Below are 15,688 nucleotides of genomic sequence, written 5' to 3' on the forward strand. Positions count from 1 at the left end.
GCAGGGATCCCGAGAGACCTCTTTTTAGAGATTCAGCCGGGAGGATGATCCTGAATAAGTTCGTCGGAGAAATAAATGGGAATGAATGCAACGGCCAGTGGTGGGGGTGACGACCTAGTGCAAGAAGAAGTAAATGCACCGGAATTTAGACAGGTTCGGACCGCACGGGGGCGTAATACCCTACTCCTGTATGAATGCTATAACTGTCCTGAGGAAGTCCCTCAAGGATGTTGCTGGTTACAAGAATTTTGGCCTAACTAAGAGCTTGAGGCTCCTTGTTCTTCGGCTGGAACTGTGCTCAACCTTGCTCACAGTGTCTCTCTTGCGTTGTGTTCTTCGTGGGGTTGGGGTTCTTTCGCCGTTGTTGGTGTTGTCTCTCGTTGTTCCTCAGGATGGCTCTCTCTTTGCTTCTGTGCCGTCGGCTGTTTTAAGTACCCGCCGACCGAGACATGCCCCGAACGGGAAGGAGGGGGCACGAGTTCCAAGACGCCATGAATGGAAAAGGCGTCATCATTTCTTCTGGGTGAAGTGACCGGGGGTGAAAAATGCGTCGCATGCCCGATCGCCCGTCACCATAAATGCCCTGGCAACGGGCACCGTGGAGAGGGCCTACCGGGTAGCCGCAGAGCAACCCGGCGTGCTCACCCTATCTTGTTCCCCTGCCACAGCAGTGCGGCAGACGGAACGCCTTGATCCTCACAACATTATCCCGAGACAAGCCGGATGGCACGGGACGGGACCTGTGCAATTATTGACCACACGCCTCTCTATCAAAGCATGGCAGGAACTGACGCTGAGCGCGGCGGGAGCAGTTGGAGGCGACAGGCCACGCACGCTCATTAAATGCGGCCTTGGGCCTGAGACTGGTTGACACCTCATCAGTGGGCCCCTCAGGGGCCTTTCTGGGTCGTCGGGGTACCGAGTGCTCAGGGGTATTGTTCACATCCCCGAGCACTCTCTCCCGAGAATGTCCATCCTTGTCCTCGGGGTGCCGGGTGATCGGAGGTATTATTCACCTCCCCGAGCGCTCTCTTCCGAGCACTCTTGCACGAACCCTCGGGGAACCGAGTGCTCGGGGGCTGCCACGTGCAGCCCCGAGCACTCTCTCCCGGAACTTAGCTCTTCTGATCGTCGGGGGACTAGGGTGCTCGGGGGTGACCGGGTACCTCCCCGAGCACTTTCTTCCCGGTACTCGGATTCCGTGGATCATCGGGGAACTGGGGTGCTCGGGGATCACTAACTGTGGCCCCGAGCACCTTCTCCCGGGACTTGAGCTTTTCTCATCCTATAGGAGAAACCTCACGGGATGGCGCCATGTGACGGATGGTTGGCCTGGCCTCGGGATTCGGGGACCCCTGGTTCATGATACACCGACAAATGCCAATAAACGTTTTGAGTTAAACCTACCTTGATTTTTGGCCCCATATCATAGTTTTTCCTACACTTGCTCTTGATTTTTGGCCCTCATGTCATAGTTTTTCCTATACTTGCTGAGTATTCTATGTACCCACGCTTGCTCTCTCCTCCATAATCATGTCGCAGCTCAGAAGCTGAAGACTACGAGGATTTTTCTAAGGATGGAGCTGAGTTCTAGACAGGCGGCTTTTCAGTCGACTTCCTGTGGAGTTTGGGTTTCGTGCTGAGTTCAATTTTCGCTGCTTTGTAATATGCTTTTAGACCATTGAGGTTATTGATGTAATAAAGTACGTTGTAATAATGGATATTACGTCTGCTACTCGCTTATGATGTTACTACGTGTATATAATTTGATCCTGACATACATATAATTTACATTCGGTTTGATCTTAAAACCGGGTGTGACAATATTCTTGTGTTCCATGAAGCAAAGCAAATAAATATGAACCGGATGTGCGTATTTTTTATATTTTAAAGAAAATTTTTATTGGAGAGAAAATTTAAAACTTATACACTATTTTATATTTGAAAGAAATTTTGCATTGAAGAGAGAATTTATACACTAGTGTCTAGGTGAGATGAAATGATATAGACATTACTCTAAGACCACTGTAGTTTCTAAGTCTGTTACTGGAGAAAAATTGGAGTGAAGGTTACCCCAGAATCCTTTGTATGGCACACAACAACTTTGTCGTATCAAACCAACTTGTTAGCAAAAGGATCTTACAGGGGCAACTTCCAGTCTTCCACAAATTAGTGCAGCAATCTACTTCCTACGCAAACAAACTGTACAAGGCTCAGTAAAAACACAAGCTTTTATTGTTTGTTCACATCACTCATGTACCGAAACGACAAGGCAGCGCCGAAGTTCCTCCGTTCCTCGTCAAAGTCGTCGTACGTGTCGACGCTGGATCTAGCCTCCGGATAAACCGTTGAAATCTCTGCGGACGACTCATGGTTGCCTTTAGCTATGCAGTCTTTGGTCGCAAGCATCTTGACCTGTCCAGCATGGGAGATCTCTACCACAACCTTGCCGTCATCCGTTGGAAGAGGCTGCTTCCAGGGCTCCCCATCAATTCTCATGTAAGCGTGGTCAGTAGTACCTTTGTGGAATTCGAATCGAACACGGTGAGCCTGGGGATGATGAGAAGTAGTTTAATTCAGTGTCCACAAATTATTTTACTTTGAATTGATGGCTGAATATGCCGAAGTAGAGTGATTTTGTTTTTTGAGTAAACTCCAGAATGGGGCTTACGTCTTTGGACTTTTTTGTGTCTGGCGTATCCCTAACTAGCATTATTGTGTCACTTCGATCCGTCTACCAACTGATAGCGAGACAAATTAAGGGATGAATGAGGAAAATGCAGCAAGTAATAATCAAGCATGCAGTTGTAACCTGAGCAAGACGAGTGCCATGGCCTCTCGGGGACAGCAAAACAAGCCCATGCCAAGCATCTTTGAAACCCACAATCTCCAGAAGGCCATCATTAACAAGTGGATGCATTACCAAGTCTCTCTGCAATAATATAATTCACATTAGAGACCCAGACAGGAACCAGGGGTGATTTTGTCATTCAATTTAAAATGATTCGCACAAGTTATTTTTTGTATTATGGAATAAATCGAGTTCAATAGTTGAAAAAGAAGTGGTATACGATGAATGGCATTAACTTAATGCTAAACTCACTTTTCTTTGCTTCCTCTTACTTGGTGTTCCCCAAGGGTTCAGTCCACCAGAGAAGCTGGGCAAATTGAGACAAACGATAGACCGGATACTGCATTTGTGTAAAAGCTTGCTCAGAACATTACGGATGAGTATAGGACTTTGAAGAAGTAATCTGACATCAGAGCTATTATTGGTATATCATTGTCTATGACATAACTGAAACTTACAAGTTCCATCAGTGCTCAGCAATGAGCATGTAACCTCCAAAACTCTTTGCTATGTGCACACAGTTTCTTCACTACTTAAAAAGATTGAGTTGGTGGTGGTGGAATTTACCACCATCACCTTATAGGGGCTTTCTGTGGATTGATTTGCATATGCATATCAGCGTATGTATGAGCCATGAAATACGTGGCTTATGAAATGAATATCTTTGGCTTCATTACCAGTTGGAATTTTACATGTGACTTCTAGATAAGCGGGTACAATTTACGAGTCGTAATAATTGTTTACTTGAGATCCAATGCAACGCACCGACACCCCAGTAGTTGATATAGAGAAGGAAGAGGACAGCCAGCTTACAAGAGCAAATCAGACTTACCTCTGTGGAATTTCCAAGGTTTCCCATTTTCCAGATTTCTTCATTATCTTTACTTTTGCAAGGCAAGCAATGTTCCTGAGGTTCAGTGAAAAGCATGCCATAAGGTGGTGTGAGCTAACAGAACTTAACTATTTTTTGAATGAACAGAATAAATATCAAACTTCTTAGATGTGACTAAATATTCTTTTTCACAAGATAGTTCCGCAACCAAGTTAGTGACACCAATAGAATTACCATTACCATGACATTGGATGACACAGTGCGGCACAGAACCATCCTTGCGTGCATGCCAGCTTCAAATATTGTTTCTGCACTAAAGATCAGCAAAGAGATTAGTTTCTGTACTGCTAAACATATACACAAATCATAAATGAGAACTAATCGTAAGCAATGGCTAGCACTAAGTAAATAAGAGAAAAGCACAGCAGCTTAGTTCACCTGATTAGATAACTGATTCTTGAATTTCTCTGGATGCAGTTTCCTCTCAGAATGAAACGCATAAGACACTTGGGCGTCCATTCCTGTGACAGAATAAAAGAGTCTCTTTCAAACTCTGTCTGTTTAGCTAGCAGAAAGTAAATTCTTATGTCTTCTGCCAAGTTTTGTAAAAGATCAAAAAAATCAACATAAGAAACTGGGCAGCAACCTAAAATATACACTTTTGAACAAGGAACTTACCCATACTGAAGTAATTCCAAAATCCCCCACGAAATGTGTAAGAATATACCTGGGAACACATAGAGAAAAAGGTTATACTCAACGTTGATTTCCTCACAATCTTTTTGCCAACTGATTCTTGATTTTTTCAACTGATTCTTGATTTTTTTTCCTCATATTTTTTTTTACAAGAATGTTCTCATATTCAATAATTCACATTTAAGCGACTCAACTCACAGACAGAGAAACATATAATTCAAAACAAGTATCTACTCAGGTAGATCAAAGCGAGAACAATAAAAAAAAGGTTATAGGTTCTATTCAACAAGTTGAAAAGATTAAATAATCATTATGTTCTATTCAACAAGTTGAAAAATCTCAATTAAATATTTTGAAAATCTTAAGTGGTGGAGTATGGAGTAGCACAAAACCAAAACCAAACAAGGATACTTTGGCGAATGATGTTGTCCTTGATGTATGATATGTACTCCCTCCCTTTGTTAGATATAAGTATTTAAGATATTAGTCAGATATAGCTCAACATGACAATTGATATATAACGAAGATGGATAGTATTCTTCCAAAAGGAAAAGGGAAAACAACAGCACTTCTTCCAATGAAAAGGCAAAAAGTAAATAAATGCAGGAACTAAGCTAACATACAAAAATTTTGTTACCATATCTTGTGGATCTGTCTTTGGCACATGGCGAAATGCATGCAAAGAATGTGGCAAATCGGAAGGTGCAATTGGATCACAAGGAGAACCTTTTGGGCTTTCCATTCTCATGACAATATGCCAGCTGAATTATTGTAGTGATTACCAATATTAGTCAGCATCCATATACAATACGAAGGTTACATACAGAAGGATAGTGAAGGCTGTACAAAAGAAACCCACCTATCAATGTTCATCTCTCTTGCTTCTCTTACCAACTGAAGAAATGATATGACCGAATCCTGATCTGTTCCAGGATTTCTCTTCCCCTGCATAGTAATTAATTAATATTATAAATAGCCAGTCATATGAAGTGTTTCGTGGCAACTAAAACATAAGGCTGACATCACAAAAGGCAACATAAAGAGAAATTCCCTACCCACCACCAGAAGCAACAATTGCTTATCTAAATTAATGGTGCACAATTCTATGGACATAACCTTGACAGCTATAAAAGTTGAAGAGACAACAGAAAGATTTTTTAAAAAAAATATTTAGCCTCTGCATAAGGTTTGAATTCATTTGAGATCTTATATCACGTAGGTGTAAAAGCAAGTCTAACATAAAAGGATCATACCAAGTACAGGACACTGCAACAACGATTTTCTAATGGGAAGAGAAGGATTGTGTTGATTCTTAAACATACCCATCCAAAAGAATATGGCAAGTTATTTCCAGTTCCCATCGGAACTGTAGCAACAGGAGGTGGGTGTACTAACTTAAGATCAGATACAACTCCAAGCAACCAACCCGCTGTTCCATCACCTCCAGCAACCTAATTGGATTTCCATGGTAAAATAGACATGTTAAGCCTATTCAAGTAAGCAAAAAGACAAAATAACGGTTGAAATATTAGCAAGAAATCTTGCTATATGAAAGTGCCTGGCTGCACTCACTATTAGCCTCAGTCTCCCATAGATTTCAGAAGCAAGAGTATCACCGTCACGCTTGAGCCTTTCCAAGTTGCTATATAACTTGTACAAGACCTTGTCTGGAGCTTCGTCAAGCAGATCAAACACCTGAATTTTACAAAGTTAGGACTTAGGCCTGACCCCAAAAGCAGAATTTAATTTATTGCGGTTAAAAAAAATGCAAGATTACTGTGATACCAAACAAGTATATTTGCAGAAATAGACAAGATCTACCTGAGCATGGTTGAGAAGCTTACGGTATGTGACAATTAAATCATGCCCCAGTTGGCCACCGCTTTTGGTGTTTATAAAAACAATCACTGGACAGCTAGGCATCTGAGAAACATGCTCTACTGGAGACTCTGGCACCAAAATATAAGTTGGAATATAGAATTCTTTCAGCAAGTTATTTTTCTCTACACTGTTCTCCATTGAAGTCTGCAACCTGCATTTTTCGTGCTACATTAGAAAGATAACTACAAAATATAAGGCTAAAAGTTCTAATGTGTACTTTGACTATGTTCTTTCACAGACAAAATGCAAATAGGCAACATTAACCTAATATATTGATTCTAGTATGGTACAGTTTATTCATGCACACCTCTTTGTAAAACTAAGTAGTTGAAATCTATGTGCCAGTCTAAATACATTCATCGTCACTTTGTATCTGAAGTGCTTAAGTTAAGATCAAAGTAAATGCACATCCATTTTATAAAGAGTAAACATTTAGACAATTACAGAAAACTATTTTGTATCACTATCACAAGTGTTTACACAGGTTACAACCATGCTACTGAACAAATTTCAATTGACATACTCATAAACAATGAAAAACATCAATTCTCGTGCAAGGAAAGAGATGTAAGTCGCTGTCAGTCTCACAATGAGGCATACCAAAGTCAATTATAATTTCTGTTGTTGTGGATTTCACAATAAAATCACGCTACCTGCCAATATTCTAGAAGAATCTAAACAGGTAGCCATAAATGATCCCAAATCATTTCATATCATGCCCAGTAAAGAAAGAATTGTACAATTTGATGCTAGTCGCAAATTCTGATATCAACGCAAACAAAAAAAAAGCCGGTGATCAATAAGTTCAAAAGGTTTTTTTAACCAAAAGTTCAAATCAATTGAAGTGACCTTATTTGAAGTCGCCGATCAATCAAGTTGAAGTCGCGAATTAAACCTAGATGCACTTTTCCCCTAAAAAGATATATCTAGATGCACTGATGCAGTCATCCTGACAGCTTAGAAACTAAAAACTCAAACCAACTGTACAGTAACACACAATACCCCAGGATTTAATCTTTCTCCTTTGAGCAAACAAATTGTTGAACCAGAATATAAATTTTAAAAGTTTGTCAATTTCCAACCTAAACCTCTACAGCACATTGGAACACAATACTTGAAGTCCGGAAGAAGCATTCGAGCAGCAAACCGGCCTCAATGACTGATGAAAACAATACTACAAATTCAAAACACATTTAGCAGAACGAATGGTAATCGCGGGGACTGAAACAATCAATAAAATGCACTCTACTCAGCTAGATTCGAATCACCCTAGAAAACCAGAGCCAAAAAATAGCACCCGTGCTCGGACAGATCAGAAGGAATCCATTTTGCGGGAGCTATTCTGAACTCAGCGAGGATAAAACCCAACAATAAAACGCGCTTACTTTTCCGAATCGTGCAAACCCCCCGCTATTCCAGCGTAACCCACAGCATCCGGCCGCTCAAACCAGGAAAGGGAACCTCGTCACATCGATGAACGGAGGAGCAGCTTAGGGATGGCACGCGTATACACCTGGGCCTTGGCTCTGAGAATCCGAATCGCTTGGGGAGGACGGCGCCAAAGCCCCAAAGCGAGCGGCGCTTTGAGCTCGGAGGCGACCCGCGAGCGAAGGAAAGGAATGACCGATCGGGAATGGGATTCCCTCTCTCTCTCGCTCTCTCTCTCTCCCCCCTCCGCGTGTGCTGTGTGATTCCGTCCTTGTGTGTTGAGCTCGAGGATGGAGGGGGGCGCTTGAAAAACAGAATGGACTGGTGCACGAGCGCGTGCATATACGTAGTAAGCGCCAGGCGGGCCGGGCCGGGCCGCGCCGCTTGGTCCACGTGCGGCGCCGACGCGTGGCTTCTATTTTCGTCCCACCGACATGGGCCCAACAGAACGATGCAGGTGCGGGGCCGTTGCCGTTGGTCGGTTGGTCCCCTCTCCACTCCTTGTCGCGCTCGCTCCCGAACCTTCCGACTCCCACAGGTACCGCGGCTGACATGTGGCTCACGCGTAGCGTGGGGCCCGCATGTCAGGTTCGTGGAGTTGGTACTCTCCTTTCCGTTGTGGGGCGGTTGGTTCGTTTCATCGTTTTGCTTCCGCGCGAAGCCACGGTTGGTTCGTTTCACGGTTGTCTATCTATCTTGTTTAATATTTATATTATTTTTTATTTATATTATTTTTTAATATAAATAAATAGGTATGATAAATCATACGACCGCATAATTTAGTGTAATGTTCTCTTCCGAAACTGCGGTTCCCCGTTTCCATAACGTGTGCACCTGCTGCGAATTTCTCCGAACCGTTTCGGGTCTCGCGGTTCGGCTATGAACGTTGCAAAGCTTTGCTGCATGGAGAGTCGTCCCCTCGTGCGCTCCGTTCGCGTTCAGCAAGTACGGCGGCGTGGCGGGTGCATCATTGCTCGGGCCGGGACAGGTCAAACGAACACAGCAAAGGAGTGCCCCTCACCTCCCCCTATCTCGATGGGCACCAGAAATCTTGGCAAATACTTTGTGAGTAGCTTCACATGATCCGGATCCTGTACGTGTTGCTGAATTTCATCCGTCAGACATACATGTGTACTCTCGGTTCATCAATAGAAGATCAGACTTTCGAGAGCGTGCAGTTTTGTTATCAAATGAGACATCTTCATGTCTTGACTGCAAAGGTAGAACGGTATAAGTGTCTCTTTCTCTAAAACCATTCACAACCATTTTTACTTTATTTTATTTTCTTCTTAATTCTTTTTCTTATTTTTATTATCTTTATTTTCACTTCATCTCCAGCATTTTCACTTCGAAGAGATTTGTAAAAGGAAAGAAGAGAATTATGTTTAAAAGTAATAACTTTAGAAATCATTTTCATAAAAAAAATCGTAAGGTAACAAAAATTTCTTGACGAAAAGATTCTATTTCACAAACGGAATCCGTTAGGCATGGTCTGAGAAGCATCTCTAGGTTCGGTAATAGGGTCACGACGAGTATCCGTGAGAGCTCCTCATATGAACCTTCTACACACCTCTTTTAGTGGTTTTATTAGATGTGTAACTAATATCCGTTAGACATATCCGTGTGTGAGCCCGCGGCATCGCAGGCACGCAGTGACGCAGAGCGTAACAAATGCGAAGCTGACGCAACGGCTGTTTAACGCGTGTTCGGCATAAGTGAATTTTAGTCCTGCATCCGCCACTGGACTGAATCAGGTAACCGTCGGCGCTCACCACACGCAAAACAAGCAAAGCTCGATGGTTATAGGTGGCAAGCATGACGAAATTATCCACGAATATAACTTAGTGGTGCTCTCAGAAAAGAAAGGATAGAACTTAGCACAGAGTGAAAATTCTTATTCCCGGGTTGGATGATAGCAGCGCAGCGAATTTGTCCTGGAGGTGCCCTTGTTTACAAGCAAGAGAAGATTCCTGACGATGTGATCGAAGCATCTCCTCTTTTCATGCCGGTGCTTACCTGGTACTTGTAATATATTCAAGAGCTGAAAGTTGGCGCCGAAAGTTCACGCCGACAGTTTGGCGCCCATTGGCAATTTGACATGGCTTGGTGTGCAGCAGATGGCCCAGCCCGAGTGCATCTATGCAAGAGCTACATGCGACGGTTGATGTGCACAGCATCATAGCAGGAGAGTTTTATCATCGATGCAGGATGCCCATGAGCTGAATTGACTAGTCTTTACTCTTTAGAGTTCAGGTGTTTTGCTTTAGCAACTCTGTTTCTGATTACACCGTCGGCGCTAGATTTGACCAAACTCAAGTTATTGGGCCAGCCAGGGGGTTAATTTCTCGGTCTAATCTGGGCTTTGTGGGCTGGGCCTATACTAAGACCAAAGCTTATAATAATCGGGTCCGCCGAGGTGATGATGCATTTTGATGGAAAGATCAGGGCCGGCTGGGCTTCCATCACGAAGAAACTGAAGTTGTATAGTTCAAACGTGGTTGTAGGTTAATAAGTTGGGATCCACTGTTCCAATTTCTTCCAGTGATGTAAAACATAGCAGCACAATGTATCAGTAACAACTAACAACGTGTAGACGAGCTTGCATCAACCCAACAACTGGGCAGCGTGACAAATGGAGTAACACTCTACAGCCCAACCGAGTCTGAAATGCATCTTGCTAACACAACAGGGTTCTAACGAACAGATGGCACCGACAGCATCCAGACAAGCAAGCTGGCCAGTTTGAACTTTGAACCCACTGCTTCCAGCCTTCCACCATCCATTTGTTTATCTTTACAGGAGAAAACATAACTTAGAGAGATAACTCAGGCGACACCGATAAGTTCTTCAGTGTCATCAATCCTTGCACCGCAGCACTCCTTCCTTTTCATTGTACCTTTGCTTCTATACAGACTTGAACTGGATATCCTGAGCTTCCTTTCTTTCGGAGTCGTTGAACCATTTGGCCTTCTCTTCGGTGTTAAGTTATCTGTATCTCCGCCCTTGTTCTTTGCAGGCGTCCTGTCAGTAGGAACATCATTGTCTCCACAAAGATGCCTGAAGTGATGACGGGGGTTCACATAACAAAACGATGAGCTGACGATTCTTATGACTGTTGATGGTCTCTGTCTGCATAAAATCCTCTAACTCTGAAAAAACAAGCATGCTCGGAGTAAGGCAAAGTGTAAGAATCCTTCTCAAGTAGCTTGGGTGGTGACAAGGGACCATAGTCCATTTCTCTTAGGCCTTCATCTCGCCCTTTGCACCTGAATACCTGATAGACTTCGCTGGCGATCTACTGCTGGACTTAGCCTTTCCTTTGCTGCTTTTCCAAAGCCAAGGAATACCAGGAGGCATGATTCCTATAGTGGGGCAGACTGTGTTCAAAGCTACAAGACTCTCGATGGTGAAACTGTATTATGGAACAGCACGGACCCTAGTCAAACTGGTCTGTGTGGTAAAGATCTCGTGGTTTTCATCTACGCAGAAGGTGTATTGTCTGTAGGCGCTGGCGCCAGACCCAAATCTGATGGGAATGTTAAGAGGAAAAGATTTCAGAGTTATGAAGCTCAGCGTGTAATGTTTCAGGAATCAGATAATAGCAGTGCGCATACTAAACATTTGATAGCTCAACTAAATTATAAGACTGCATAGACTGGTCAAGGAAAACATTGATACTGGAGCAAGTTATCGTCGAATGATAGAACACCACTAGGTTATTTATCAAAAGAAACCCATCATAGTTCAGTGGAAGAGTATAACATGGAGTATATTTGAGGAAAACATTCTGGCACCTTCGTCTGCAGTGATCTGGATATATGAAGCAACGAATCTTCTTTTCCAAGAGTGTCAACACCAATAATAACTTCATGATCAGGATGTGCTCGAATAATATTAACCATCTGCGTCTCAAAACTAACAAAGTATGCGTACAGAAAATTCAATCATGGATGATGAAATACATAGTTAGAAATGTTAGTCCAGTACAGTGCATTCAGCACACACATAAAAAAACCTATACGCAGTCAACTTGCTCGCATGTTGCTACTGACGTCTGACTGCAGTGGCTTACTTGTTTACAAATTACAATGACCCTATCCCAAATCCATGCTCAGCTCGGTTATGTTCTCTTGCTGCTGCAGCATTAGCAACCAATGTATGCACATTGGTTTTCACTTTTCATTGTAACATTTTGGTTTCAGTAGCAATGTAGCATCAACAGGCTATGCTAAACTTCTTATGGAACACTAATTATGAATTGCTTCATGAGTCAAGATGCATGTAGAAGTTGAGTCTACAGAGACACAGCACAGCTAAGCTCGGGATTAGATAGGCTCTGAACAGTTAATGTAGTCATAAGTGGATTCTTCGAGAAAAAAAAGATGCAGTAGGAAGTGTTAAGGAACAATATTATCTATGTTAATGGATTTGATCATTCGTTCAGGATAATTTACTTTAATTTTAATTATTTGAGCATTGAGTTTGGTAAAAGTGTGGTATCTTATGTATAAGGGACACATGTAGGATTATTTTTAAGATACATCAATCAATATTATAAAGTACCTAGATGGTCTATAAAATTATTAAATAGAGCCACATGTATATTCTTGAATACGTTTAAAAAAGTTGGTGGCGCATTATGAATTTTAAGGTAAAAGAGCCTTAAAATTAAATTTCATGTGACTCATGCAATGCACACAAATCTGAAGATATTAGGAATTGTTCTGTGACCAATAGAACTGTTAATATTTTTTTCTTATCATCTCTAAGATAGAGTGATCATGGCAATTATGCCATGTCTTGATGTGATCAAGATAGAAAATTATTTTGTACGTAATATGTGGTACAAAATTTAATATATTTAATATATGTATAGTACAATTCAGATGGTATATAGAGAAGCTTGTTGTATCCGTTATTTTTTCATTAAGAGGAGAAATTTATCTTTGTTGTTATCATGGGTTTTAATATGAAACCATTGTGATGTATATCTCTATAACTCAGTAGGGTACAAGTTGAATTGGGATACAATAGTGCATCATCGATTATGATTTGAATACACATATGGAGAGTGATTATGGTGTGACCAATACCAACAATCGGCATTGCATGCAACAACTATCATAATATTTCTTTTACTCTTTTTAAGAGTTTAAAAATATTTAGTTTCCCTAAGTATAGAGTTAGTGGTACAGCTATCCACTAAGCAAATTTCTTTTCTATCGGATTGAATCCCGTAAAAATCTATATATAAAAATGAAGAATTTAATATGAAGTTCTTATCAGATATATAGAATACATACAAACTTTATGTAGTATCATAGTGTTGATACAATATTATATTACAATATTTAATGGGACGTAGATAACATTGAATCTAAGGAATTGAGAGACTAGTTAAGATCTACAAACATGTTATGCGAAGCAAATTTGTCAGACATGTTTTTCGTGCTCATGGAATCTTCTGGTTGCAGAAGAGACTAGCTGTTACTTGGTTCTTATAAAATATGTTGTCAACAACTAGCCTCTTTGGTGGAGTCAGTTTGAAAATTTTAGTGTGCTTTCAATCTTTGCCCTTGAGCAGGTCGGTTACGTCCCACGGATTATAAATACATATTAACTAAATGTCTCGTGTTGCGGTATTTCTAAGTGGAGTGTTTGTAGCATCCACACTTGCGATAAACATTAGATTTGTTAAGTTTGTAAATTCCTTTACCCTGATCCAATGCATATGGTTTCTGCTTCTTGTTGTGTTTGCACTTACCATTAAAGTTTTTTGGATGACGTCTAAGAGAGCCATCAAACTTGTTGTTATTTTGGAGACTAGCATGTACTTCAGGTAAAGGAGTAGCGCCGATTGGACGCTGATGATGAGTCCTTAACAATTCATCATGCTTTTCAACCTAAAGTAATATATGTATTAAGTCAGAATAAACTTGATATTCTTTGGCAAAAAGCAATTTTGAGCATATTTTATGAACAACATGATTATATTCTCCGATGGACTTAAAGTCTTAGAGTTGGAGATGTGTTCCTTCATGAAAGATAATTTAGCCTTCTATTGTTCGTATCTAGATCTAGCCATAGAGTGCTCGGATTCACTTCCATCAGATACTCAGATTTGAGATTCAAATGGATATAGTGCCTTATTATGTATAAAGCTCCATATTTTACTTGATCTAATAGTGGTGGATCACCCTCTTGGGGAGGTTTGAGTGCCGTTACTATTTCATAGAACGCAAGACTGACCTTGACGTCTATTACCTATGTTGAAAAATTGTGACTATCAAGTTTGAGTTCATCAAACTCTTTTACGATCATTGTATCCTATATGTATTTAACCATAGATTTGATAAATTTTACTATAAGTAAATTAAAAACATTAGGACAATGTTGTAATAATGATGTCAAATTTGTAAAGTCAAGTTGAAACTTGAATTACATAGTGTAGACCTCAAATTATATAGCTAACACGTTGAAGATAAACATCAAAATTGGTGTAGATCTCGCAGTAGTAGGAGATATAATCTGATATTTATCAGTAGATGTATATGTTCCTATTACCTTATGTTATACTTATTTAGAATATCAGATAATTAGATAAAAGATAATCACTAAAATGGTGTAGACCTCTAATTTAGTGAATTAACAAGTTGACGATAGTCACCATAATTGGTGTATACCGTACAATAGTGGACGAGTAATTCGTTGTTATGAGTATAATGTGCAAATATTGCAATAGATGTTATAATCTCACTACCTTGTGTTATTCTAAATAGAATATTTGGAAGAATATATTGAAGATAGTCATTAAGTCAAGATGACAAAATATAGATCTCACTGTAATTGTGGATAATCTGCAAATATGCAGTAGATGCCATAGTTCCATTACCTTGTATTTCACAAATATTAATCGAGGCAATCACTTAAAATTTTGCATTAAAATATGCTTTGAATTAAATGCTTTGTGCTCATATTTATAAAAGTACATAAATTAGTAAATTATAAATAATTAGAGGGGCTATAATAGAAATAATACATACAATATTATTTATATGAGTTATTGATTAGGACCTAGGGGCCTAATTGGAAATATTCAGCTACTGAATTTTTTTATTCGTGTAGGCCAAACAACCTAGGCCTCACCAATTGGCCTTTTGGCCCATGGCCCATTCGAGCCCCCCCCCCCCCCTCGCCTGGCCCCATACAAACCCTAACCACCCACTGTGTCGCCGCCGTCGTTGGGCGGTTCGCGTCACCTTGGGAGGGGCTTCCATCGGCCACCGATGCCAGGGAGGTGGGCGCGCTGGATTTGAGAGGCTGTACATCCCGCCACGCACCACGATGAGGGGGAGCCACCGCCAATGTGGCTGTAGCAGGAGGGCGGGTGCTGGCTGATGGCCGTCGTTGCCAAGCCGAAGAGCCACCGACCGCCGGTTGTCGGTGGGTGCTGTGGACCGGTGGAATGATGCCATGGGCATGGCCGCCGATGATGGGGGGCACCACGATGTGTGGAGGGAGACACTGATGCGGGCTCGTGGTCGCACTCCGTGAGCGCCACCGCTTACCACTTAGGGTCGTCGTAGTTGGGCGCCGTTAGCTAGAGCGTCGCCTGTCGAAGGTGGAGCGGTCGCCGTGGAGCCCACCCAGAGCCATCGGGCTATGCAGTCGAGTTCGCCAAGACGAAGGCCGCGTCACCGTGGTGAGCTATTCCAATCGCAGCGCCGTGTTGGGGACCGCCTCTGGAGAGCTGTCGGCTGCTGGTCGTCGTTGGGTGCCACAGATTAAGATCGCATCGTGGCAATGGGCGTGTGACGTCGAAGCGGGTGCATTGCGCACCGCATTGAGCACCACCGTCAGAGATGGGGCAGCCTTTGTGGACTACCTTGAAGCCATACCGGAGCCGCGTTTACTGTATTTGCCAGTGGGGTCATCGGCCACAGGGTAATTCAACCCCTGACCCCTTTCACGCGCTTAGGCTCCATCTTCGTTGCCGATGG

The 15,688-nt window shown here is 41.9% G+C and overlaps 1 protein-coding gene and 1 pseudogene across 3 annotated transcripts; both read right to left on the reverse strand.

Annotated features, from left to right (window-relative positions):
• Positions 1-2,103: 2,103 nt before the first annotated feature.
• Positions 2,104-7,988, reverse strand: LOC133922083 (diacylglycerol kinase 1-like). Of its 3 annotated transcripts, none has more exons than XM_062367258.1 (13): positions 7,774-7,988; positions 6,201-6,411; positions 5,952-6,074; positions 5,702-5,830; positions 5,239-5,324; positions 5,017-5,140; positions 4,362-4,410; positions 4,122-4,204; positions 3,924-3,991; positions 3,684-3,758; positions 3,104-3,191; positions 2,813-2,932; positions 2,104-2,550 (listed from the first exon to the last, which is right to left on the reverse strand). In XM_062367258.1, the coding sequence occupies exons 2-13, from the start codon at positions 6,396-6,398 to the stop codon at positions 2,233-2,235; spliced, it is 1,461 nt and encodes a 486-aa protein (XP_062223242.1). In that variant the 5' UTR covers positions 6,399-6,411; positions 7,774-7,988; the 3' UTR covers positions 2,104-2,232. The 3 variants fall into 3 exon arrangements, with proteins under 3 accessions (XP_062223242.1, XP_062223234.1, XP_062223252.1); XM_062367250.1 differs by having other exon boundaries at positions 7,646-7,988; XM_062367268.1 differs by lacking the exon at positions 7,774-7,988 and having other exon boundaries at positions 6,224-6,359.
• A 2,525-nt stretch (positions 7,989-10,513) lies between these two features.
• Positions 10,514-15,169, reverse strand: LOC133885296 (uncharacterized; annotated as a pseudogene).
• Between the last annotated feature and the right edge of the window lie 519 nt (positions 15,170-15,688).

Source organism: Phragmites australis, chromosome 1 (assembly GCF_958298935.1).
Source record: "Phragmites australis chromosome 1, lpPhrAust1.1, whole genome shotgun sequence".
Taxonomy (NCBI): Eukaryota; Viridiplantae; Streptophyta; class Magnoliopsida; order Poales; family Poaceae; genus Phragmites; species Phragmites australis.

What these genes read in the sequence shown, in the direction of transcription:
- LOC133922083 (XM_062367258.1), bottom strand. Translation starts at nt 6,398, where the DNA reads ATGGAGAACAGTGTAGAGAAAAATAACTTGCTGAAAGAATTCTATATT. An exon ending in ATGGGAGACTGAGGCTAATA is followed by an intron (nt 5,831 to 5,951) that starts GTGAGTGCAGCC and finishes AAATCCAATTAG; the next exon opens with GTTGCTGGAGGTGATGGAAC. An exon ending in CTGTGTCATCCAATGTCATG is followed by an intron (nt 3,759 to 3,923) that starts GTAATGGTAATT and finishes ACTGAACCTCAG; the next exon opens with GAACATTGCTTGCCTTGCAA.